This window comes from Oncorhynchus keta, chromosome 19, assembly GCF_023373465.1.
Source record: "Oncorhynchus keta strain PuntledgeMale-10-30-2019 chromosome 19, Oket_V2, whole genome shotgun sequence".
Lineage (NCBI taxonomy): Eukaryota > Metazoa > Chordata > Actinopteri > Salmoniformes > Salmonidae > Oncorhynchus > Oncorhynchus keta.
The window spans coordinates 67,610,580-67,638,466 of record NC_068439.1 but is presented as its reverse complement, the minus strand read 5'-3'; the positions used below and the strand labels follow the sequence as shown (position 1 = coordinate 67,638,466).

Here is a 27,887-nt window from a genome sequence, read left to right as displayed (position 1 = left end):
CAGAGAATCCACTTTGGGAAAGACGTATTCCTGGTTGTAATGTTGGTAAGTTGACATCGCTTTTATATCCAATAGTTCTTCCCTGCTGTATGTAATAACACAAGATTTTCTGGGATAACGATGTAAGAAATCATACTTAAAAATAAATAACTGCATAGTTTCCAAAGGACCTGAAGCGAGGCGACCATCTCTGTCAGCGCCATTACTCCTCTTGACAGTTTAAAACTTTCTGAGATGTAGCCATTATTTACTATTTTACACCTAGGGTTACTATACATAACTTTAACCCATTTTATAAGAGATTCTCCAAAATGGAAATATTCTAGACATTTATATGTAAACTCCAGTTGTACTTTAAAAGCCTTTTCAAAGTCAGCCATGAAAACCAGGCCTGATTTCCACGATATTTCATAGTATTCTATTGTTTCCAGTACTTGTCTTATATTAATCGCCAATGTATCGTCCATGTAAAAAAAACTGTCTGATTAGGATGAATAATATCTAACAATACCTTTTCAATTCTATGCGCCAAGCATTTAGCTAGAAATTTGCATCACAACACTGAAGTGTAAGAGGCCTCCAGTTCTTTCTTTTTTTTAAAATGGACTGGATCTTTATATATACACCACTTGGATCCTGTTTCAGTAATAATGAAATCAGACCTTCTTGTTGCGTGTCTGATAATCTACTGTTTATAAAGGAGTGTTTAAAACATGCTAATAATGGTCCTCTGAGTATATAAAAAAAAGAAATTGGTACACTTTCACTGGTATGAAATAATGCCCTGGAATTTTCCTAGACTTAAAGGCTTTAATTGCATCAAGAAGTTCCTCCTCTGTTAGTTGGCCTTCACATGAGTCTTTCTGTAGATGTAAACGTTTCATTATTAATAGGACAAAATTCCATACAATTAGCTTCAGTTAGTGGAGATGGAGGAGACTGAAATTAGAACTTTACTTCCTCTTTCAAAATATTGTCCGGTGAATCATGCGTGACTCCATCAGTTTCAATAAAAATGTTTTGGTAGTATTTCTACTTTGAAGACCGAAGAATAATTTTCCACAATGTAGAAGAATATAGTAAAAATAAAGAAAAACCCTTGAATGAGTAGGTGTGTCTAAACTTTTGACATGTACTGTACACAAGTTTTAAAACACCTAATCATTCAAAGGTTCTTTATTTTTTACTATTTTCTACATTGAAGAATAATAGTAAAGACATTAAAACTACGTAATAACACATATGGGATCATGTAACCACAAAAAGTGTTAAATCAAAATATATTTCATATTTGAGATTCTACAAACAGCAAAGTTAATTTGTGGAATTTCTTTCCTCTTTAATGCATTTGAGCCAATCAGTTGTGTTGTGACAATGTAGGGGGGTATACAGAAGATGGTCTTTTACCAAATAGGGCTAAGTCCATATTATGGCAAGTACAGCTCAAATAAGCAAAGAGAAATGACAACCCATCATTACTTTAAGACATGTAGGTCAGTCAATAAGGAACATTTCAAAAACCTTGAAAGTTTAAGTGCAGTCGCAAAAACCATCAAGTGATGTGAAGAAACTGGCTCTCATGAGGACTACCACAGGAATAGAAGACCCAGAGTTACCACTGCTACAGAGGATAAGTTCATTAGAGTTACCAGCCTCAGAAATTGCCTCCCAAATAATGATGTGATCTGTGATTTATTTATGATTTCAAGGCACACTAAACCAGCATGGTTACCGCAGCATTCTGCAGCGATACACCATCCCATCTGGTTTTGGCTTAGTGGGGCTATCATTTGTTTTTCAACAGGAATATAACCTAACACACCTACAGGCTATGTAAGGGCTATTTTACGAAGGAGAGTGATGGAGTGCTGCATCAAATGACCTGGCCTCCACAATCACCTGACCTCAACCAACTTGAGATGGTTCGGGATGAGTCGGGCGGGGAGTGAAGGAAAAGCAGCTGACAAGTGCTCAGCATATGTGGGAACTCCTTCAAGACTGTTGGAAAAGCATTCCAGGTGATGCTGGTTGAGAGAATGCCAAGTGTGTGCAAAGCTGTTATCAAGGCAAAGGGTGGCTATTTGAAGAATCTCAAATATATTTTGATTTGATTAACACTTTTTTGGTTACTACATGTTTCCATGTGTGTTAATTCATAGTTTTGATGTCTTCACTATTATTCTACAATGTGGAAAATAGTAAAAATAAAGAAAAACCCTTGAATGAGTAGGTGTCCAAACTTCTGACTGGTACCGTGTACACACACTATGAAATATAGCTCTCTTTCACTGCTCCTTAATTTTGGAAGAAATTCATTTGTTCTACCATTGTCTTTCTCTTTGAGTCAACTACTCACCACATGTTATGCACTGCAGTGCTTTCAGTACTAGATTCATTCTCTGATCCTTTGATTGGGTGGACAGCATGTTAGCCATTGTTGTTACTTCCGGGTTGGAGCGAGCGGTCGCATCGCACTTCGCTCCGCAGGTAGTATAACTTTTTCATTACATTTCATTATAGTACAACGGTTGATTTGTCTAATCTTAGCAATTTCTTCTTAGCTAGCTACATAGCCGTCCTTGTACCAGAGATAATTGCATAATTATCGTATTTCGTCGCCCTAACGTAGCCTTCACTGCTATTCGCCCAGCAGCTAGCAAACGCTAGCAAACGCCCACAGATTAGCAGCACTGTAGTACTATTACACTCAACTGAACGACTTGATTAGTTTAGTGTTAGCTAGCTACATAGCTGTCTTTGTATCCAAGATAATTGTGTAGTTTAGAGTGTGTAGTCTTGGAGTGATTATCTTAATTTACCGAGGTTAGCTAGCCAGCTATTTGTCGTCCTTAACATAGGAGACTCTGCTAGCTAGCCAACAGCTAACAGCTAACAGCTAACAGCTAGCCAACGTCTACTGAATCGAACTCAACAACCCGGTCGCACTCACAGGTAGTATCACATTTTCATTTCATTTCATTACAGTACAACGGTTTGATTTGTTTGATCGTAGCTAGCTACATAGCTAGCTACATAGCAGTCTTTGTATCAAAGATAATTGTGTAGTCTAGAGCGATTTTCTAGGTTAGCTAGCCAGCTATTGTCGTTCTTTTAACGCAACGTAACGTAAACAACACTGCTAGCTAGCTAGCCCCGAATAGCAGCACTGCAGAAACTATTACACTCAACGGAACGACTTGATTAGTGTAGTGTCAACAACGCAGCTACTGCCAGCTAGCCTACTTCAGCAGTACTGTATCATTTTAATCATTTTAGTCAATAAGATTCTTGCTACGTAAGCTTAACTTTCTGAACATTCGAGACGTGTAGTCCACTTGTCATTCCAATCTCCTTTGCATTAGCGTAGCCTCTTCTGTAGCCTGTCAACTATGTGTCTGTCTATCCCTGTTCTCTCCTCTCTGCACAGACCATACAAACGCTCCACACCGCGTGGCCGCGGCTACCCTAATCTGGTGGTCCCAGCGCGCACGACCCACGTGGAGTTCCGGGTCTCCGGTAGCCTCTGGAACTGCCGAGCTGCGGCCAACAAGGCAGAGTTCATCTCAGCCTATGCCTCCCTCCAGTCCCTCGACTTCTTGGCACTGACGGAAACATGGATCACCACAGACAACACTGCTACTCCTACTGCGCTCTCTTCGTCCGCCCACGTGTTCTCGCACACCCCGAGAGCTTCTGGTCAGCGGGGTGGTGGCACCGGGATCCTCATCTCTCCCAAGTGGTCATTCTCTCTTTCTCCCCTCACCCATCTGTCTATCGCCTCCTTTGAATTCCATGCTGTCACAGTTACCAGCCCTTTCAAGCTTAACATCCTTATCATTTATCGCCCTCCAGGTTCCCTCGGAGAGTTCATCAATGAGCTTGATACCTTGATAAGCTCCTTTCCTGAGGACGGCTCACCTCTCACAGTGCTGGGCGACTTTAACCTCCCCACGTCTACCTTTGACTCATTCCTCTCTGCCTCCTTCTTTCCACTCCTCTCCTCTTTTGATCTCACCCTCTCACCTTCCCCCCCTACTCACAAGGCAGGCAATACGCTCGACCTCATCTTTACTAGATGCTGTTCTTCCACTAACCTCATTGCAACTCCCCTCTAAGTCTCCGACCACTACCTTGTATCCTTTTCCCTCTCGCTCTCATCTAACACCTCCCACACTGCCCCTACTCGGATGGTATCGCGCCGTCCCAACCTTCGCTCTCTCTCCCCCGCTACTCTCTCCTCTTCCATCCTATCATCTCTTCCCTCTGCTCATACCTTCTCCAACCTATCTCCTGATTCTGCCTCCTCAACCCTCCTCTCCTCCCTTTCTGCATCCTTTGACTCTCTATGTCCCCTATCCTCCAGGCCGGCGCGGTCCTCCCCTCCCGCCCCATGGCTCGACGACTCATTGCGAGCTCACAGAACAGGGCTCCGGGCAGCTGAGCGGAAATGGAGGAAAACTCGCCTCCCTGCGGACCTGGCATCCTTTCACTCCCTCCTCTCTACATTTTCCTCCTCTGTCTCTGCTGCTAAAGCCATTTTCTACCACTCTAAATTCCAAGCATCTGCCTCTAACCCTAGGAAGCTCTTTGCCACCTTCTCCTCACTCCTGAATCCTCCTCCCCCCCCTCCTCCCTCTCTGCAGATGACTTCGTCAACCATTTTGAAAAGAAGGTCGACGACATCCGATCCTCGTTTGCTAAGTCAAACGGCACCGCTGGTTCTGCTCACACTGCCCTACCCTGTGTTCTGACCTCTTTCTCCCCTCTCTCTCCAGATGAAATCTCGCGTCTTGTGACGGCCGGCCGCCCAACAACCTGCCCGCTTGACCCTATCCCCTCCTCTCTTCTCCAGACCATTTCCGGAGACCTTCTCCCTTACCTCACCTCCTTCATCAACTCATCCCTGACCGCTGGCTACGTCCCTTCCGTCCTCAAGAGAGCGAGAGTTGCACCCCTTCTGAAAAAACCTACACTCAATCCCTCCGATGTCAACAACTACAGACCAGTATCCCTTCTTTCTTTTCTCTCCAAAACTCTTGAACGTGCCGTCCTTGGCCAGCTCTCCCGCTATCTCTCTCTGAATGACCTTCTTGATCCAAAATCAGTCAGGTTTCAAGACTAGTCATTCAACTGAGACTGCTCTTCTCTGTATCACGGAGGCGCTCTGCACCGCTAAAGCTAACTCTCTCTCCTCTGCTCTCATCCTTCTAGACCTATCGGCTGCCTTCGATACTGTGAACCATCAGATCCTCCTCTCCACCCTCTCCGAGTTGGGCATCTCCGGCGCGGCCCACGCTTGGATTGCGTCCTACCTGACAGATCGCTCCTACCAGGTGGCGTGGCGAGAATCTGTCTCCTCACCACGCGCTCTCACCACTGGTGTCCCCCAGGGCTCTGTTCTAGGCCCTCTCCTATTCTCGCTATACACCAAGTCACTTGGCTCTGTCATAACCTCACATGGTCTCTCCTATCATTGCTATGCAGACGACACACAATTAATCTTCTCCTTTCCCGTTCTGATGACCAGGTGGCGAATCGCATCTCTGCATGTCTGGCAGACATATCAGTGTGGATGACGGATCACCACCTCAAGCTGAACCTCGGCAAGACGGAGCTGCTCTTCCCCCGGGGAAGGACTGCCCGTTCCATGATCTCGCCATCACGGTTGACAACTCCATTGTGTCCTCCTCCCAGAGCGCTAAGAACCTTGGCGTGATCCTGGACAACACCCTGTCGTTCTCAACTAACATCAAGGCGGTGGCCCGTTCCTGTAGGTTCATGCTCTACAACATCCGCAGAGTACGACCCTGCCTCACACAGGAAGCGGCGCAGGTCCTAATCCAGGCACTTGTCATCTCCCGTCTGGACTACTGCAACTCGCTGTTGGCTGGGCTCCCTGCCTGTGCCATTAAACCCCTACAACTCATCCAGAACGCCGCAGCCCGTCTGGTGTTCAACCTTCCCAAGTTTCTCACGTCACCCCGCTCCTCCGCTCTCTCCACTGGCTTCCAGTTGAAGCTCGCATCCGCTACAAGACCATGGTGCTTGCCTACGGAGCTGTGAGGGGAACGGCACCTCAGTACCTCCAGGCTCTGATCAGGCCCTACACCCAAACAAGGGCACTGCGTTCATCCACCTCTGGCCTGCTCGCCTCCCTACCACTGAGGAAGTACAGTTCCCGCTCAGCCCAGTCAAAACTGTTCGCTGCTCTGGCCCCCAATGGTGGAACAAACTCCTCACGACGCCAGGACAGCGGAGTCAATCACCACCTTCCGGAGACTCCTGAAACCCCACCTCTTTAAGGAATACCTAGGATAGGATAAGTAATCCTTCTCACCCCCTCCCCCCCTTTAAGATTTAGATGCACTATTGTAAAGTGACTATTCTACTGGATGTCATAAGGTGAATGCACCAATTTGTAAGTCGCTCTGGATAAGAGCGTCTGCTAAATGACTTAAATGTAATGTAAATGTTAATGCCGCAAGAGCTCTGATAGGTTGGAGGACGTCCTCCGGAAGTTGTCATAATTACTATGTAAGTCTATGGAGGGGGGTAAGAACCATGAGCCTCCTAGGTTTTATATTGAAGTCAATGTACCCAGTGGATGACACAAGCTAGCTGTCCTTTGGCTACACCACTGCTGGGGCTACTGTAGACCTTCATTGCAAACCACTACGTTTTAATCATTTGGTAAAGTGAATATATTTAGCTTTATCTAAAAAGGATAACTTTTTAAATGTTTCAATATTAAACATTTTCTGAAATTCACTGAGGATGGTCCTCCCTATCTGCCTCTGAGGAGCCTCCACTGGTGAAAATCCATATTCTACAGACTTAGGAGCTAGTCAAATATATTCCTGACATAACATTATAGATACATCCAATTCTAGCCAGCAAAAAGTATTACAGGGAGGTCTAAAAATACCAGTCGGAGCAAACATATACTGACTGTCCAGTTTATTGGGTACACCCTTCTGGTACTGTGTCAGACCACCCTTTGCCTCCAGCCCAAAAAAAAAAAAGTCAGAATTCTTCGGGGCATGGATTTTACAAGGTTTCGGAAACCTTTGTTGCTCAATTGGTATCAAGGGATCTAACGTGTGACAGGAAAACATTCCCCACACCAGTACACCACCGCCACTAGCCTGTACCATTGACACCAGGCAGGATGAGGCCATGGACTGCTAACACCAAATCCTGACACTGCCATCAGCATGATGCAACAGCATTTGTCGGGCAAGACAACGTTTTTCCGCTCCTCAATTGTCCAGTGTTGGTGATTGAGGGCCCAATGGAGCGGCTTCTTCAATTTAGTGTATGGGGTGTTGTAACTAATAAACTGGCCGGTGAGTGTATAAACTAATACACTCGCTGGTGAGTGTATAAATTAAGCTGTAATGTAGACTGTTGTGGTCTTCATCTTGCTGTGTCCAACGGCAGGAGAGGCCAGGAGACACCTAGCTACACTTGGCACGTAGGGGCCTGTCTGGCATCCCTGGTCTTGTTGTGAGACTTCTGACAGCTCTCTGTCCCTGGTCCACAGCCTACACGCCTCTATGGTGTTCCTGAGAGAAGCATGGGCTTTAAAAAGTGACATTATTTCTTCCCAACAGAAACCAAAGTCAGATCACGAGGGGGCATTCTTCACTGGGGAGTGTCTATGCATTAGAGAGGTGTTGAAATGCATATTGTTTATAGACTCCAGACTGGAACTAATCTGAGTTTCTTGTGGAGCCAAATGTTGTCTCACACAGGAGGTTCACATGCAGGCCAACCCGTACAGCAGAACAAAGCAAAGCTTATCCCTGAGCCACCACACGGCAAGACACAGCCTGCACCATTTCCTGGCTTCAGTTATCTGTGGGGAAAGCCTGGGCCACAGAGGTCCCTGAAGACCTAGTAGGCATCCAGAACAAACGGTTCACTTTCAGCCCCTCTCCCCTAAGTCTGACTGTCCATCATAACGGCCAGCTACACTAGCAGAGTGGAACAGAAGAATAGATTATCCAGATGAGCATCAAATGTTACTGTAGCTAGGCAATGGCATTGGTTGGATTAAAACTCACGACTAAGTTCTCCACTGTGAAGTAATACTGGTGATGTGTGATTGTTTAGATCATGTGCAGAGACACTTCACAAAGGCATTTTATTAAACACACTTTGCCATCAGCAAGACCAGCCACAGCACCAGTCCGCAAGACTTCCCCTTGCTGCCTGACCGAATTTGTAAGAGGTTTTAGGGGGGTACTGACAGGGGGTCTGCTAGCACAAACAGCACCACTACATAATGGTCAGGCTCGGCCATAGTAAGTTTCACTCTAGTCTTCTGTTGTATTTCTGCTGGGCTGAGTGGGAATGAGGGTTGACAGTGTACTGTGTTGAGAGGGGGTGATGTGCTTGGAGGGCACTATGGTGTTGAATGCTGAGCTATAGTCAAAAGAAAAGCATTCTCACGTAGGTGTTTCTCTAGTCCAGGTGGGAGAGGGCAGTGTGGAGTGCAATAGACATTGCCTCATCTGTGGATCCGTTTGGTCGGTATGCGACTTGGAGTGGGTCCAGGGTGTCTGGGATGACGGCATTGATGTGAGCCATGACCAGCCTTTCAAGCATTTCATGGCTACATATGTGAGTGCTACGGGGCGGTAATCATTTAGACAGGTTACCTTGGCATTCTTGGGCACAGGGACGATGGTGGTCTGCTTGAAACATGTAGGTATTACAGACTGGGTCAGGGAGAGGTTGAAAATATCAGTGAAGACACTTGCTAGCTGGTCAGCGGATGCTCTGGTGACTGAAGGAATGAGGTGTAATGGCATGAGAGAGCTGTACACAATGTGGGTTGGGAGGGATGAGCCAGTAGGGCAGGGCTATTCAACTCTGGTCCTGGAAAGCCGAAAATACTTCTGGTTTGTGTTTATACATGGTAGTTAATTGCACTCCCCTGGTATCCCAGGTCTAAAACGGTCCCTTATTTGAAGGAGAGGAAGACAACCAGAAGTGTTAGACCCTCCTGGACTGGAGTTAAATAGCCCTGCATTAGGGGCTCATCATAAAACCATAAAATAAATATAGCCTGACTGGTTCTGCTCTCCCATCTCACATACTGGGGCTAAACCAATATGGTTCGTGCCTGGCCCCTATCAGGTGTGTTTTATGGGCAGCGTCCCAAATGACATATTGTGCACTACTAACTCACCCCAGGATTTGGTCACAGATGAGCCTGCAGTAGTCGCTGTGGGAGCTGGTGATGAGCAGGAGGACCTTCCCTGCACTCTTCATGCTCCTCAGCCAGGTCTTGACAGACTCAGAGCAGGGCTGCAGGTAACGACCAGGGTCCCTCTTCACACTGGGAAAGTACCACCCAGCATCCTCTGAGGGACAGACAAACAACACACTTAGAGACCCATAACTTGCATAGTAGCGAATACTTGAGATGTAGGATCTTCATTTGATCATGCTGTTGCACAGCAGGAAATGCAAACGTGTAGCCTATTCAAGGTTTAAAAAAGGTTACCACTTTAAAATGTCAGACTTGATTTGCCCTAACTAAAAATGTATCAACCCCTGGAAAAATGTCCATTAATTATAGTCCACAGAATAACTAACATTTCCTGTTGCTACAGGATTATTTTCCTCCTGTGAGAAAATGCTCAAATTAAGATCCTAGCTACACCTGTAGATACACAAAAGTATGTCAACACCCCATCAAATCTGTGGATTAGGTTATTTTAGCCCCAGCAGTTGCTGACAGGTGTATAAAATCAAGCACACAGCCACGTAATCTCAATAGACAAACATTGGCAGTAGAATGGCCTTAAAGAAGAGCTCAGTGACTTTCAAAGTGGCACAGTCATAGGAAGACACCTTTCCAACAAGTCGGTTCATCAAATTTCTGCCCCCATAGGAGGTCCCCCAGTCAACTGTAAATACTTTTATCGTGAAGTGTAAAGGTCTAGGAGCAACAAAGTGCTAGACCACACAAGCTCAAAGAACGGGACCTCCGAGCGCTGAAGCGTGTAAAAATCATCTGTCCTCGATTGCAACACTCACTACCGAGCTCCAAACTGCCTCTGGAAGCAACGTCAGCACAATCATTTTTCGTTGGGAGCTTCATGAAATAGGTTTCCATGGCCGAGCAGCTTAGGCACACAAGCCTAAGATCTCTATGTGCAATGCCAAGCGTCGGCTGGAGTGGTGTAATTTTAAATGTAACCTTTATTTAACTAAGTAAAGCTCAAACAAACTCCATATTAAATGCCCATGATTTTGGAATGTTCGACGAGCAGTTGTCCACATACCTCTGGTCATGTAGTGTACTTTATTTTCCATTTGCAAAACAAATATGTCTTCAGCCCAACTCAACCCCCAAAATACAAATACAAACACACACACACACACACACACACACACACACACACACACAGTAATTATCCCTGGATGGAGAAGAAAGCAATTTCATTACAAGAATTCCATGATGACCACACTCCTCTCTCTTTCCAAAAAGCTGTTCCTGTCAAAGAAGTAAAGCCTTGTCCTATACACAAAGAGATGTAATGGATTTGAGAGACAATCGTGGGACACAGAACATCCATTTCCTCATTAACGTGTGGGTAAGTCAGTAAGCTAAGCCAAGGATGATCTTCTGGTCGTTCTATTTTCCATGTACAGTTGGAGTATTACAAATGTCATCTGGCAGACAGCCCTAACCAAGTGGATGAATTCTATTCAATACGGCTGTGTGCCATCCTGGCAGGCCAGGTCAGAAGACCGGCACAACTCTCCTTCTAAACCAGTGCTGTCTATTTGAAGTTAGAAGGCTCTCAACCAGTATATGGTTTTCATTAGAGGATAATGAGCCCCAGACACATTCAAACGGCACCCTATTCCCTATAAAGTGCACCTTTTTAATACCAGAACCCTTTGGGCCTTAGTCAAAAGTAGTGTACTACAAAAGAAATAGGGTGGCATTTGGGATGCATTCTCAGTCTGGCCAGGATGATGAGATGGTGCCCTGTGACACTGACTGGATTGAAGGACAAGACTGACTTATGTAGAATTAACCACAGAATGGACAGCTCACTCCCTGAGCTATATCACAGGAAACAGCAGGAGGTTAGGGGGATGTATGGGTCACGTCCCACCCCCACCCAGACAGCAGTACAGGCAGTCTGTTCTTCAAAGACCCATAGGCTGCTCCAAGGCACCTCCAGCCGGGTTAAATTTAGTACAATGCTCTGATCTCTGTTATAAAAACAGGCAGTCAAAATATCCCACTTAACCTGCTGTACTGAAAACAGCCTGCTAAAATGCAGCACCAAAAGCAATCTGAATACATTATAATGGGAGGGGGTCATTTGAAGTGGCAACACAAGCTTTTCTACTAATTGTTGTTTTCTTTTTAAGAGGAACCCAGGAACCCAGAAATATTGCATTGTACTATACCCTCACTGGATTGCAACTGATATGCTTGTCATATACACAGGAGACACAAGGCCAAATTTAAAATGAACATTAACACATTTGCATGCTTATTAAAACAGGACTTAGTAGAGTTGTATTTGCACCGGAGCAAAAGAACGTGACCAATATGTGAAAAAATAAGCAGAGCCACTTCTGACGAGTAAGAGAAAAGAAGGCATAGGGAAACATCCCGGGTGCAGATGAGTGGAGGTATTCATCAGGCCAGTGCAGGCCAGGTGTTTATCCTGGCACAGAGAAAGGGGAGGAGAGGAGCTCTCAGGGAGGGAGCATCACAGTACACACACTACAAACAGCAGGGAGAGGAGAGGAGCTCTCAGGGAGGGAGCATCACAGTACAGACACTACAAACAGCAGGGAAAGGAGAGGAGCATCACAGTACACACACACTACAGACAGCAGGGAGAGGAGCTCTCAGGGAGGGAGCATCACAGTACACACACACTACAAACAGCAGGGAAAGGAGAGGAGCTCTCAGGGAGGGAGCATCACAGTACACACACATCACAGTACACACACTACAGACAGCAGGGAGAGGAGAGGAGAGGAGCTCTCAGGGGGGAGCATCACAGTACACACACACTACAGACAGCAGGGAGAGGAGAGGAGCTCTCAGGGAGGGAGCATCACAGTACACACACTACAGACAGCAGGGAGAGAGGGAGAGGAGCTCTCAGGGAGAGGAGAGAGCATCACAGTACACACACTACAGACAGCAGGGAGAGGAGAGGAGCCTTCAGAGGAGCTACAGACAGCAGGGAGAGGCTCTCAGGGAGGGAGCATCACAGTGCACACACACACAGCATCACAGTGCACACACTACAGACAGCAGGAGAGGGAGAGAGAGAGGAGCATCACAGTACACACACTACAGACAGCAGGGAGAGAGGGAGCTCTCAGGGAGGGGCATCACAGAGCTCTCAGAGGAGCATCACAGTACACACACTACAGACAGCAGAGGAGAGGGGAGGGAGCATCACAGTGCACACACTACAGACAGCAGGGAGAGGAGAGGAGGGAGCATCACAGTGCACACACTCAGAGGGCTCTCAGGGAGGGAGCATCACAGTACACACACTACAGACAGCAGGGAGAGGGAGGAGCATCACAGCTCTCACAGGACAGCAGGGAGAGGAGAGGAGGAGCATCACAGTACACACACTACACAGGGAGAGGAGAGGACAGTACACACACTACAGACAGCAGGGAGAGGAGAGGAGCTCTCAGGGAGGGAGCATCACAGTACACACACTACAGACAGCAGGGAGAGGAGAGGAGCTCTCAGGGAGGGAGCATACAGACACAGTCACAGTACACACACACTACAGACAGCAGGAGAGGAGCTCTCAGGGAGGGAGCATCACAGTGACAGCACACTACAGACAGCAGGAGAGGCACACACTACAGACAGCAGGGAGAGGAGAGGAGCTCTCAGGGAGGGAGCATCACAGTACACACACTACAGACAGCAGGGAGAGGAGAGGGAGGAGCATCACAGCACTACAGACAGCAGGGAGAGGAGCATCTCAGGGAGGGAGGGAGCATCACAGTACACACACTACAGACAGCAGGGAGGGAGAGGAGCTCTCAGGAGGGAGCATCACAGTGCACACACTACAGACAGCAGGGAGAGGAGAGGAGCCTCAGGGAGGGAGCATCACAGTGCACACACTACAGACAGCAGGGAGAGGAGCTCTCAGGGAGGGAGCATCACAGTACACACACTACAGACAGCAGGGAGAGGAGAGGAGCTCTCAGGGAGGGAGCATCACAGTACACACACTACAGACAGCAGCTCTCAGGGAGAGAGCATCACAGTACACACACTACAGACAGCAGGGAGAGGAGCTCTCAGGGAGGGAGCATCACAGTGCACACACTACAGACAGCAGGGAGAGGAGACAGCATCACAGTGCACACACTACAGACAGCAGGGAGAGGGAGAGGAGGGAGGAGCATCACAGTACACACACTACAGACAGCAGGGAGAGGAGCTCTCAGGGAGGGAGCATCACAGTGCACACACTACAGACAGCAGGGAGAGGAGCTCTCAGGGAGGGAGCATCACAGTACACACACTACAGACAGCAGGGAGAGGAGCTCTCAGGAGAGAGCATCACAGTACACACACACTACAGACAGCAGGGAGAGGAGCTCTCAGGGAGGGAGCATCACAGTCACACACACACTACAGACAGCAGGGAGAGGAGAGGAGCTCTCAGGGAGGGAGCATCACAGTGCACACACTACAGACACAGACAGCAGGGAGTACACACACTACAGACAGCAGGGAGAGGAGAGGAGCTCTCAGGGAGGGAGCATCACAGTGTACAGACAGCAGGGAGAGGAGCTCTCAGGGAGGGAGCATCACAGTACACACTACAGACAGCAGGGAGATGAGAGGAGCTCTCAGGGAGGGAGCATCACAGTACACACACTACAGACAGCAGGGGAGGAGAGGAGCTCTCAGGGAGGGAGCATCACAGTGCACACACTACAGACAGCAGGGAGGAGAGGAGCCCTCAGGGAGGGAGCATCACAGTACACACACTACAGACAGCAGGGAGAGGAGCTCTCAGGGAGGGAGCATCACAGTACACACACTACAGACAGCAGGGAGAGGAGCTCTCAGGGAGGAGCATCACAGTACACACACACTACAAACAGCAGGGAGAGGAGAGGAGCTCTCAGGGAGGGAGCATCACAGTACACACACTACAAACAGCAGGGAGAGGAGAGGAGCTCTCAGGGAGGGAGCATCACAGTACAGACACTACAAACAGCAGGGAAAGGAGAGGAGCATCACAGTACACACACACTACAGACAGCAGGGAGAGGAGAGGAGAGGAGCTCTCAGGGAGAGAGCATCACAGTACACACACTACAGACAGCAGGGAGAGGAGAGGAGCATCACAGTGCACACACTACAGACAGCAGGGAGAGGAGAGGAGCCTTCAGGGAGAGAGCATCACAGTGCACACACTACAGACAGCAGGGAGAGGAGAGGAGCATCACAGTGCACACACTACAGACAGCAGGGAGAGGAGATGAGCTCTCAGGGAGGGAGCATCACAGTACACACACTACAGACAGCAGGGAGAGGAGAGGAGCTCTCAGGGAGGGAGCATCACAGTGCACACACTACAGACAGCAGGGAGAGGAGCTCTCAGGGAGGGAGCATCACAGTACACACACTACAGACAGCAGGGAGAGGAGCTCTCAGGGAGGGAGCATCACAGTGCACACACTACAGACAGCAGGGAGAGGAGAGGAGCCTTCAGGGAGGGAGCATCACAGTGCACACACTACAGACAGCAGGGAGAGGAGCTCTCAGGGAGGGAGCATCACAGTACACACACTACAGACAGCAGGGAGAGGAGAGGAGCTCTCAGGGAGGGAGCATCACAGTACACACACTACAGACAGCAGGGAGAGGAGAGGAGCCTTCAGGGAGGAAGCATCACAGTGCACACACTACAGACAGCAGGGAGAGGAGCTCTCAGGGAGGGAGCAACACAGTACACACACTACAGACAGCAGGGAGAGGAGCTCTCAGGGAGGGAGCATCACAGTGCACACACTACAGACAGCAGGGAGAGGAGCTCTCAGGGAGGGAGCATCACAGTACACACACTACAGACAGCAGGGAGAGGAGCTCTCAGGGAGAGAGCATCACAGTACACACACACTACAGACAGCAGGGAGAGGAGCTCTCAGGGAGGGAGCATCACAGTACACACACTACAGACAGCAGGGAGAGGAGAGGAGCTCTCAGGGAGGGAGCATCACAGTGCACACACTACAGACAGCAGGGAGAGGAGCTCTCAGGGAGGGAGCATCACAGTACACACACTACAGACAGCAGGGAGAGGAGAGGAGCTCTCAGGGAGGGAGCATCACAGTGCACACACTACAGACAGCAGGGAGAGGAGCTCTCAGGGAGGGAGCATCACAGTACACACACTACAGACAGCAGGGAGATGAGAGGAGCTCTCAGGGAGGGAGCATCACAGTACACACACTACAGACAGCAGGGGGAGGAGAGGAGCTCTCAGGGAGGGAGCATCACAGTGCACACACTACAGACAGCAGGGAGACGAGAGGAGCTCTCAGGGAGGGAGCATCACAGTACACACACTACAGAGAGCAGGGAGAGGAGCTCTCAGGGAGGAAGCATCACAGTACACACACTACAGAGAGCAGGGAGAGGAGCTCTCAGGGAGAGAGCATCACAGTACACACACACTACAGACAGCAGGGAGAGGAGAGCTCTCAGGGAGGGAGCATCACAGTACACACACTACAGGCAGCAGGGAGAGGAGACTCACCCTTCTATTGTACTTTTCCACTCCCTCTCTCAAGGCAACAGCCCAGAGTCCTTACCTCAACAAAGGTAATAAGCTACAGACACCAGAAGTTGCATGGGTAAATGACAAATAGCTAGCTAGCTGCATAGCATGTGAGTAGGGTGAAGTCACCCCTAGACATTTCCCCCAGTAATGGTTGAGGTTAGGATTGGGGGAGGGGAAGCTGATCCTAGATCTGTCCCTAGGCAGTTCACAAGCTCCAGACACCAGAGGCCCATGTGCAAATGATAAATAGCTATATAACGTTCCGTATATGCAATGGGAATGTCTTCTGTAGCTAGAAAAGGGCTAAACACAAACATTGACTCACATCTACGTAGCCTACTATGTAGGAGTTGCCAGTGCTTCCATATGCAACATGTATATAAGGGTGACATGCTAAAGGACATCTGTTACAGCTCCAACATTCTGTAAAGAAAATAAACATTATTTCAACCGCCACTCTCTTAAGGACCCTCTACTTTCACAAACTAAACAGGACTTTCTAGAGGCTGTAAAAGGTTTGAGCATACTGCCATCATGTGGTACAAAAGCAACATTGCATTTACCAAGACCAAGAGCAACCCTATTCATGCACCTCAGCAGAAGAGGGGGGAGACTGATACCAGATGAGAATCTCTTAATGTTTCAGCAATGAGAAGCCATGCATTGCAAATAAAATCATCTATTTAGTAAAGCCAATGTCATTTTTGTTATTTTAATTTGAAATACAGATTTGTACTGGAAGGTTTATTCATGTTATCCATCATGCTAACATTCTTAAACAGATTTAACGGGATCTTAACCACCTACAAATTCATAACATATTGTATGAATTGGAATTCGGGACCAGTTTTGGATCATAAGCGCAACTTTCAAAACTAGCATCACTTTAACAGCAGAGGTCAGCATTGGAAGACAAAACAAACAAAAGCACCCATCAGTCTCACAACCAACTCTGCAGTGTGATATGATGTGTCCTAATGAAAGTTTACATAACCTAAACATTAGGCAAAAACTGATTAACTCTGTTTCTCTTTTTGAAATATCAGTAGTTTTAGGAAAGAAACAAACATCTGGCTGTGATCTCCAGCCCTGCAGTCTCCTCCACCGTTTTTCTCACACTTCATTTTATCTCCAGATAAACAGAACAGCCTGGCCAGAGTGGCTGCCTGGCCTGCCTGACAACCTATGGGTGGACCGAGGGCCAAGGACCCTGTTGTCCCTCTGGATGTCACCCTGCTACAGTAAGACACCCAGGCTGCATCCTAAATGAGACCATATTACCTATGTAATGCACTACTTTTCACCAGGGCCCATAGGGCTCTGTGTTTCCCCTACATTAATAATGGTCACTAAACCCAACACCACTAATAGAAGAATATGGGAGGGCACGTATGTCATGAAAGGAAGATGTGTATTTCACACATAAAGCAGACTGCATGGAAAATTCAACTAGCGAAAAAAATCTAACCAAAGACAATGTTCCTGAGTGGCCAAGTTACCGTTTTTGAAGTAAATGCTTGAAAATCTATGGAAAGTAGAGGTCGACCGATTAATCTGAATAGCCGATTAATTAGGGCCGATTTCAAGTTTTCATAACAATCAGAAATCTGTATTTTTGGACACCAATTTGACGGCCTATGAACGGTGGGTTAACTGCCATACTATGTTTCGTTTTTAAAGAGAAAACACAAATCTAAAATAAGGATAAGTTTCTCAGTTCATTCAAATCATTATTTCAGTTCCACAGCAGCGGTTGGTCTGGGGGTACGAGGTGGGGGTTAGGGTCCGGGTACAGGGGAGGGGGTAACAGCCAGATAGCACAAGGCCAGGCAGCGGAGTGAGTTGCTATTCAGGGGCAGAATGACAGATTTGTACCTTGTCAGCTCGGGGATTCAATCTTGCAACCTTACAGTTAACTAGTCCAAAGCTCTAACCACCTGATTACATTGCACTCCACGAGGAGACTGCCTGTTACGCGAATGCAGTAAGAAGCCAAGGTAAGTTGCTAGCTAGCATTAAACTTATCTTATAAAAATCAATCAATCAATCATAAATCACTAGTTAACTACACATAGTTGATGATATTACTAGTTTATCTAGCGTGTCCTGCTAGTTTATCTAGCGTGTCCGTTGATATAGATATATATATATAAAATCGATGCGGTGCGTATTCGCGAAAATTTGCTCCAATGTGTACCTAACCATAAACATCAATGCCCATCTTAAAACCAATACACAAGTATATATTTTTAAACCTGCATATTTAGTTAATATTGCCTGCTAACATGACTCATTGCGAACTCTGTGAAGACTATTTTTTCCTAACCAAAGACAGCCAACTTCGACAAATGGGGGATGATTTAACAAAACCACATTTGCGAAAACTGTACCTAACCATAAACATCAATGCCTTTCAGAAAATCAATACACAGAAGTATATATTTTTAAACATGCATGTTTTGCTAAAAGAAATCCAGGTTAGCAGGCAATATTAACCAGGTGAAATTGTATCACTTCTCTTGCGTTCATTGCACGCAGAGTCAGTGTACATGCAACAGTTTGGGCCGCCTAGCTCATTGCGAACTAATTTGCCAGAATTTTACGTAATTATGACATAACATTGAAGGTTGTGCAATGTAACATGGATGCCACCCGTTAGATAAAATACGGAACGGTTCCGTATTTCACTGAAATAATAAACGTCTTGTTTGCGAGATGATAGTTTCCAGATTCGACCATATTAATGACCAAAGGCTCGTATTTCTGTGTGTTATGTTATAATTAAGTCTATGATATGATAGAGCAGTCTGACTGAGCGATAGTAGACACCAGCAGGCTCGTAAGCATCCATTCCAACAGCACTTTCATGCGTTTTGCCAGCAGCTCGTAGCTGTGCTTCAAGCATTGAGCTGTTTATGACTTCAAGCCTATCAACTCCCGAGATTAGGCTGGTGTAACCGATGTGAAATGGCTAGCTAGTTAGCGGGGTTTGTGCTAATAGCGTTTCAAACGTCACTCGTTCTGAGACTTGGAGTGGCCACGGCTTTTGTGGAGCGGTGGGTAACGCTGCTTCGAGGGTGGCTGTTGTCGATGTGTTCCTGGTTCGAGCCCAGGTAGGGACGAGGAGAGGGACCGAAGCCATACTATTACACTGGCAATACTAAAGTGCCTATAAGAACATCCAATAGTCAAAAAGGTATATGAAATACGAATCGTATAGAGGGAAATTGTCCTATAATTCCTATAATAACTACAACCTAAAACTTCTTACCTGGGAATATTGAAGACTCATGTTAAAAGGAACCACCAGCTTTCATATGTTCTCATGTTCTGAGCAAGGAACTTAAACTTTAGCTTTTTTACATGGCACATATTACACTTTTACTTTCTTCTCCAACACTTTGTTTTTTGCATTATTTAAACCAAATTGAACATTTCATTTTATTGATATATTATATTAAGTTAAAATAAGTGTTAATTCAGTATTGTTGTAATTGTCATTATTACAAATAGAAAATATATATTTTAAATTAGCCGATTAATCGGTATCTGCTTTTTTTGGTGGTGGCATTGAAAAATCATAAAAATCGGTCCACCTCTAATGGAAAAACCTGAAAATGGTTGTCTCGCAATAACCAACAACCAATTTGACAGAGCTTGAAGAATTCTGAAAATAGAGAGCAAATGTTTCACAATCCAGGTGTGCAAAGCTCTTAGAGACTTACCTAGAAAGACTCACAGCTGTAATGATTCTAACATGTATTGACTCAGGCGGTTGAATACTTATCTAATCAAGATGGGGTTTTTTTCCCCCTAGATTTCCACGACAGTCCACTTGGTGGACGTGTCTCAAGAACTACTCTCTCATCCCCTGTGGCACAAACAGTTGAAACTTCTATACCTCCATTGTCCAACAGGGAGGAACAGATACCTATTTTCAATGGCTTAATTGATGCTTCCATGTCTTGGCTGAAGCTTGGCTGAAGCAGACCGTGGATTGCATCTGTATCCCAACCGGGGCACAGGAGAGAGCATCCTGAACAATGTTGCACTGTAATTTTCTGTAGGTGATATTGAAGGCAAACTCCTGTAGTCTGATCATCCATTTTACCAGTCTTGAATTGGGCTTTGGATGGTTGAACACCTAGACCAGGGCTGAGTGGTCAGTAATGACCTCGAACTTCCTACCTTCAAGGAAAGGCAGACACTTTTTCACTGCCAAAATTCCGGCTAGGCACTCTTGCTCAGAGACACCATAGTTCTTCTCAGCAGAGTTCAGCAGTCTTGATCCATAGGTGATAACTCACTCACCGCCAATCTAGTGTCAAAACAGCAACAAGACCGATGTCACAGGCATCTGCTTTTATTTTGTAGGGAAGTTAGATGTCAGGGAGAGGAGCACTGGTGCTTTGGTTAGGGCTTACTTCAAGTCCTAGAAAGGCCTCTGGCATTCTGATGTTCAAGCCCAAGACACATCCTACCTCTTCAGAGCATTGAGAGGAGCAGAGCGGTCTGCATAGTGAGGGATAAAGCGATGATAGCATTCTGCCATACTGAGAAATCTCTCCACATTCTTGATTGACCAAAGCATTGGAAAATATTTGACAGCATCAACCTTCTTTGCCTGTGTCACGATGCCCACAGACGACACCACATGTCCAGAGACAGAAATGCTCCTCTGGAACAGGCTACATTTCTTCAGGTTCACCATGAGCCCGGCTTTTTGCAACCTGCTGAACACATCTCTTAGGTCTTCCAGGTGTTGCTGTGAGCGGGAAAACACTGCATGTCGTCAGTGTTTACAAAGCAACACTTCCCCTTCACATCTGCAAGGGCTATTTCGATGAGCATTTGGAACGATGCTCCAGCATTTTTCAAACAAAAGGGAAGAATGAAAACCTCAAATAAGCCCACCGGAGTAACAAATGCCGTATTCTGGATGCTGTCAGGGTCTATGCCCACCTGCACAAAATTCTGAATACTGTAAGGACTCCAGTATTTCCTGAATTTGAGGCATGGAGAAGGCGTCAAGAGTGGTCTTCACATTGATGCCTCTACAATTAACACGGGGCCTTGTTCCTTCATCATTCTTCTTCGCATGCACAATATTTCTATGATTTATTTCACCTTTATTTAACCAGGTAGGCAAGTTGAGAACAAGTTCTCATTTACAATGGCCAAGATAAAGCAAAGCAGTTCGACACATACAACAGAGTTACACATGGAGTAAAACAGAAATACAGTCAATAATACAGTAGAAAAATAAGTCTATATACAATGTGAGCAAATGAGGTGAGATAAGGGAGGTAAAGGCAAAAAAATGCCATGGTGGCGAAGTAAATACAATATAGCAAGTAAAACACTGCAATAGTAGATTTGCAGTGGAAGATGACCTGGAGTCAGTGGGTTTGGCAACGAGTATGAAGTGAGGGCCAGTCAACGAGAGCATACAGGTCGCAGTGGTGGGTAGTATATGGGGCTTTGGTGACAAAACGGATGGCACTGTGATAGACTGCATCCAATTTATTGAGTAGATTATTGGAGGCTATTTTGTAAATGACATCGCCGAAGTCGAGGATCGATAGGATGGTCAGTTTTACGAGGGGATGTTTGGCAGCATGAGTGAAGGATGCTTTGTTGCGAAATAGGAAGCCAATTCTAGATTTAACTTTGGATTGGAGATGTTTGATGTGAGTCTGGAAGGAGAGTTTATGTGTATGTAAACTTCTGACTTCAACTGTAGACACATGGCTTGGTTGGCTTGGCCATCCGCTAAGACAAAAGAACAGTCAAGGCATGGTTTCAACTCCTCTTTGGGCCCTCTCACCCACCACCCCAATGATTCCTGTACAAGGGTGTATGTGCATCCACTATCAAGAAGAGTGTGGCATCGAATGACCTAAACAGTAACAGCAGCGTGATTGGATTGGAGAGTGCAGTCCCTTCATTGGCAGGCTGAAAGATGCCAATGTTCCCTGGAGGCTTCCTTCCTCCAAAAGGAGGGAAAGAGGGAGGTTTGGAGTTCTTCTGCTGCTCACTGTCTTATTGACTTGGGACCAGTATGTATTGGAGGCCTGCAAGTCCCTTTCTATGAGAGTTCCCACTCTGACCAGCTCATCCGCTGAATGTAACCATTCCCCTAAGATGGCATGCGAGCCTTGGGTTGCAATTTCACTGCCTTCTAACCATATATACACTGAGGGTACAAATCATTATGGACACCTGATCTTTCCATGACATAGACTTACCAGGTGAATACAGGTGAAAGCTATGATCTGTCATTGAAGTCACTTGTTAAATCCATTTCACAATCAGTGCAGATGAAGGGAAGGAGACTAAATAAGTATTTTTAAGCCTTAATACATTTTAGGTATGGATTGTGTATGTGTGCAATTCAGAGGGTGAATGGGCAAGACAAAAAATGTAAGTGCCTTCGAACAGGGTATGGTAGTAGATGCCAGGTGTCAAGAACTGCAATGATGCTGGGTATTTCATGCTCAACAGTTTCCTGTGTGTATCAAGAATGGTCCACCACCCAAAGAACATCCAGCCAACAACTGTGGGAAGCATTGGTGTTAACAAGGGCCAGCATTCCTGTGGAACGCTTTCGACACCCTGTAGAGTCCATGCCCTGACGAATTGAGGCTGTTCTGGGGTGCAACTAAATATTAAGAAGGTGTTCTTAAAATGTTTTGTACAGTCATTCTATATACCATTATCCCTGGCAGGCTGGAAATCCTTCTCTTAAACCCGTTGTAGTTCTTCTGCACTAAAATCTCTGGTAACTACCAATTAAATCTCCTGAGATTTCCTTTCCATCTGTGGGTTTCAAATGAATGATCCTTGCAATAAATGGCAAGAAGCCAACCTTACTAAAGCAAACAGTTGGAGTCACTCTGTACTTGCCTACTCCTCACAGGGATCCTCTCAGGCTCCCTCACTGTCCACCATCCTCTACTTTCCTCACTTCCTCAGCATATGACCCTTCCTGCCCTGCTCTCACCCTGGAAACTTCAACCTGTATCACTCTCATAGGACATTTCTTATCCACAGCAACAATGCCAACCTCCACAATTAAAACACTCCACTTTTTCCACCGAAACTACACACATTTCCCATGCCCTCCTGCACACTTTTCACACCTTGGAATCTCCCTCCTACATATTGCAACATGACCAAACTAATTGGCACCTGAAACACCATAATGGGTTCAGAACAAAAGCGTTCACAGGATAATTAACTAGCATGACTATTCTGTAAACACGCAGCACCAAAACTCAAAAGAACAGACAGGGTCTCCTCAGTCTCGCACTCAACACCGGGTCTGGTTTGAATCAAACGGCATGCATCACAGACACCGGGGATCCCCAACTTCAGTTGGTCCACCTTAACACTCAACCCACCCCAGTTATCACTCTTTCAGTGGCGCTCTGCTCCAGAGAGCAAAGCCGCTTTCGCGCTGAGTCTCAAAACGCGCAGCGCCCTCTCCCTCTGAGCAGCAAACACACACAAATCAAAACAAGTCCCCCTCTGGATACTTTGATCGAATTGACTGAACCCAACCTGATACTACAAGGCATGGATCCACTTTCTCCATGAATCGTACTCACACTGGGCCAGTGTCATCGAGCATTTTCCTGATCGTTGGGATGAGGCTTGGAAAGCCTTCATATCACCTGACAACACAGGTTCTTTCTCCTCACTTTTATCAGGATAAAAAGTTCACTATCTGTCGACTATTCAAGGCCTTCACGGCTGTAAAGTGCATTTTTCTCTCCTGTATTTGACCCCAACAAGAAAGTACTCAGCTTGTATTTTGCAGTCGGTTCGGGTTTGCACCTCGCGCCCTTCTTTCTGCCTTGCTTCTTCTCACAATCCGCAATTTTCCTCGCACGGCCCTCAGACATGATGACTCAATATTGAGCCACCCGGTGCTGCCATGCTCCCTCAAGGTTCATCAGCCATTCCCTTCTAAAAACCACATCGACCCCCTAAATTCTGACACCCCACTTCCTATATCACCATAAACCTGGAAGTGACAATGGTTGTCTAGGGATTGACCAGGGGCGGAGCCCACAGCCTATACACATATCAAGAAACTATGGAATTGTTTGAGTTACACATGTAGCAGCAGTGGTGCACAGAAAATAGGACACTTTGGACTATCTGTTGTGTGTGTGTGTGTGGCATACATATGTGTGTCTGTATGTGTGCGTGTGTACGTGGCTTTAAAGTGAATATGTGGGGGGCTACTACAGCTCCTACACGTTGGCACAGTAACAGGAGGGGGCAGGGCCTGACTGGAGCACTGCCCAGCAGCTGTGGTGAGGCGAGCTCCACGTCCGACAGGACAACTCTCGCCTCACATCAAAGAGTGTCGACAGGATGCACAAATCAACAGAATGAAAATTAGGGCAGAGCACAGCACAAGTTCACAAACAGCTGCATCATAAGTGAAGGGAAAGGAGCTTGAGTCAAACATTTTCCTTATCATCTACAGAATCACCAGGGAGGGAAGTTATAGGTTATGGAAATGAAAATAAACATTTATGTAGTCCTAATTGAAGTTGATAGATAACAACTACATGGCCAAGTATAAATAAATAATATGGAGCACATCTATTAAGAGGAAAGCTATAATCTAGGAAAACATGTTGTTTTGTTTTCTCTGAAGATACAAAACAGTGTAACCTTACATAGCATGGGGATATTTTTGCCTGCACCTGCGTGAACCCTGGGAAAATATTTGCACAGCCACCAGCGGCCGAGCATGGGCCATTTTTAGACGAATGACCACAAATTGCTGCATTGGATCACCTATGCATTTTTCGTTTTTTTAATGTCAGCGAAAAGACAAGGGGCGTCTTAGTTTGTGACCAATGGTAACAATAGTGGCATGGTTCAACAAAGCCAAAGTCACAGACTCTTATGTTATCTGTTTGTCCTACTGAATGGACACAAACATTTGTAAGATGGTTCAACACATTTGCGTCTTCAGGATTGGGTGCAGTCTGTCATCAGCAGAGAGTATCCTTTAGTGTCTGGGTTAAGAAAGATGCTGCGAAACAGTCCTTTACATGTGATTAAGACCCCAAGAGGGAAAACTGAAGACCTCGGGCTGATGTCTGCCACCTATTACCACTGGCATCATGATGGCTACAGAGATAAAATCCCCAGCGAACAGTCTCGCTGGGGATGAAAAACTATTTTCAAAAGGACACTCACCAGCTCACCAAGTCTCTCCTGATGATATATTGACATGTTTCAAAAAAAGAAAGAGACAAAGACAGTGATACACAAAGAACAATGGATGGCAATTCAGATGAACGGGATGGTGGTTTTGGGACACCAATGTGCAGTTAACTCTGGGGACACTGACGCCAGTTACATAGTCACTCTCCCCTAAAAGGAAAAGTGTGGACATTGAAATCTGTCATTATATAAAACCAAAGTTATATTTAGCATGGACATCTTAGGAAAATAAAAGTCGGGTGGAATTGTATTTCAGGATCTGATCTTCAGTCAAGTGAAGCCTCGTCTTAAATTCCCCATCATCAGGGAGAAAAATCTCCATCATTACATAGCCCAATATTGCAAAAGATAACCCTAATTGTCTAATATTAGGCAATTGAGTGGGAATACATGGGGAAAGGAGAAAAAACAGAGACAGAAAGTGAAAAATCCCAGCAAGCAGCAAGTCTAGCCCAGTTGTGTTTTAACGATAGGGGATGATTACACTTATGGAGATTAATGATCCCCTCCTGTCTAAAGGTACAATCTCCATAAACAATGCATTCAGATCTGCCGCTGGGCACGTTATAGCCCCAAAACAGACAGTTATTTATAGCTACAGTAGTGCTAGACACTATAAGTGAGATTTATGAGATTCATCTTCATTTCATCATCTGATTTATGGCAACATCAAGGTGCTACAGTAAAAGTACAACACAACAGTTGAAGGGTTGGTAACATTCACATTGAATACTTCTGAATGATGCTTCAATGGGTTAAGATACACCTGAAGATGTAAGATTCAACATTAGGTTACACATTTTCAATAGACAGTTTGAAAACTGTGCTCTAGTGTGCTGTATTCTAATGGAAAACTGACCATTGTACGCATATATGTAGACCTAGAGGGCAACCAACTCACATGTCATTCAAATCTAAGCATAGTTCTGAACACACCCACATTTGCCACTACTGGGGAAGGTCTATTCAAATCTCATAATGAAGCTAAGAAGCCCAACCACAGTTCGAGACACGAAACCCTGCAGTGAAAATATTAACACGTTAAACACTAACTAATTTCTGCCAACAATCTTTCATCCCACTCCAAATCTCACAAATATTACACATCAGTAAAGCATACTTCATTATCAGTTTTAATGTGGTTCAGAGACGCGATATTTGCTCATAAACTACAGGGAAAGACGATTGTTTTTCTAATTCAGGAATAGTATAAAATGTTGACCAAAACAAGTAAAATCTAATATGATATATGCCATTTAGCAGATGCTTTTATCCAAAGCAACTCTATATTAGTGTGGTAAAATACATATAGTTTATGCCAATAGGCTCTCTCATTCTATGAGTGGGGGTCACTAGTTGAATAGCGTGTTTGACTATCTGGTGTTTTCTGTGGCTGACATACCTCACTTTGACATTTCACACCCCTAAAAAGGCCACATAATGGTTGCATGTCAGTGAAACATTGAGTCTTGATGACTAAAATACACTTTCTGATCAAAGAAACGTGGCGTCCCTCACACCCTCTGCAAACAAACCTGCCAACATTTTAGAAGTAAACAATATATATGTGGACAGCCAATCAAATTAAAGGATTTGAACATTTCAGCCACACCCGCTGCTGAGAGTAGAGCTGGGTTATATGGCCAAAATCTCAAATCCCAATAACGAAACATATCACGACATAGCAAGTTGTCTGTAAATTAAATGTATAAATAGTTACAGTTGAAGTCAGAAGTTTACATACACCTTAGTCAAACACATTTAAACTCCGTTTTTCACAATTCCTGACATTTAATCCTAGTAAAAATTCCCTGTTTTAGGTTAGTTGGGATCACCACTATTTTAAGAATGTGAAATGTCAGAACAATTGAAGAAAGAATGATTTATTTCAACTTTTATTTCTTTCATCAAATTCCCAGTGGGTCAGACTCAAAAGTTTACACACTCAATTAGTATTTGGTAGCATTGACTTTAAAATTGTTTACCTTGGGTCAAACATTTTGGGTAGCCTTCCACAAGCTTCCCACAATAGGTTGGGTGAATTTTGGCCCATTCCTCCTGACAGAACTGGTGTAACTGAGTCAGGTTTGTAGGCCTCCTTGCTCGCAAACGCATTTTGAGTTCTGCCCACAAATTTTCTATAGGATTAAGGTCAGGGCTTTGTGATGGCCACTCCAATACCTTGACTTTGTTGTCCTTAAGCCATTTTGCCACAACTTTTCTTGCAAGTATGCTTGGGGTCATTGTCCATTTGGAAGACCCATTTGCGACCAAGCTTTAACTTCCTGACTGATGTCTTGAGATGTTGCTTCAATATATCCACATCATTTCCCCACCTCATGATGCTATCTATTTTGTGAAGTGCACCAGTCCCTCCTGCAGCAAAGCACCCCCAAAACATGATGCTGCCACCCCCGTGCTTCACGGTTGGGATGGTGTTCTTCCCCTTTTTCCTCCAAACAGAACGATGGTCATTATGGCCAAACGGTTCCATTTTTGTTTCATCAGACCAGAGGACATTTCTCCAAAAAGTATGATCTTTGTCCCCATCTGCGGTTGCAAACCATAGATTGGCTTTATTATGGTGGTTTTAGAGCAATGGCTTCTTCCTTTGCTGAGCGGCCATTCAGGTTATGTCGATATAGGAATTGATTTACTGTGGATATAGACACTTTTGTACCCATTTCCTCCAGCATCTTCACAAGGTCCTTTGCTGTTGTTCTAGGATTGATTTGCACTTTTCGCAACAAAGTACATGCATCTTTAGGAGACAGAATGAGTCTCCTTCCTGAGCAGAATGATGGC

General features: G+C 45.6%; 1 protein-coding gene across 1 annotated transcript in view; it reads right to left on the bottom strand.

Annotated features, from left to right (window-relative positions):
- Window positions 1–27,887, bottom strand: part of LOC118398751 (5'-nucleotidase domain-containing protein 1-like) — a 90,411-nt gene that overhangs the window by 40,070 nt on the left and 22,454 nt on the right. The window contains exon 7 of the mRNA XM_052471119.1: window positions 9,197–9,371. Within this exon, the coding sequence (XP_052327079.1) occupies window positions 9,197–9,371 (175 nt within the window). The remainder of the gene's footprint in view (window positions 1–9,196; window positions 9,372–27,887) is intronic.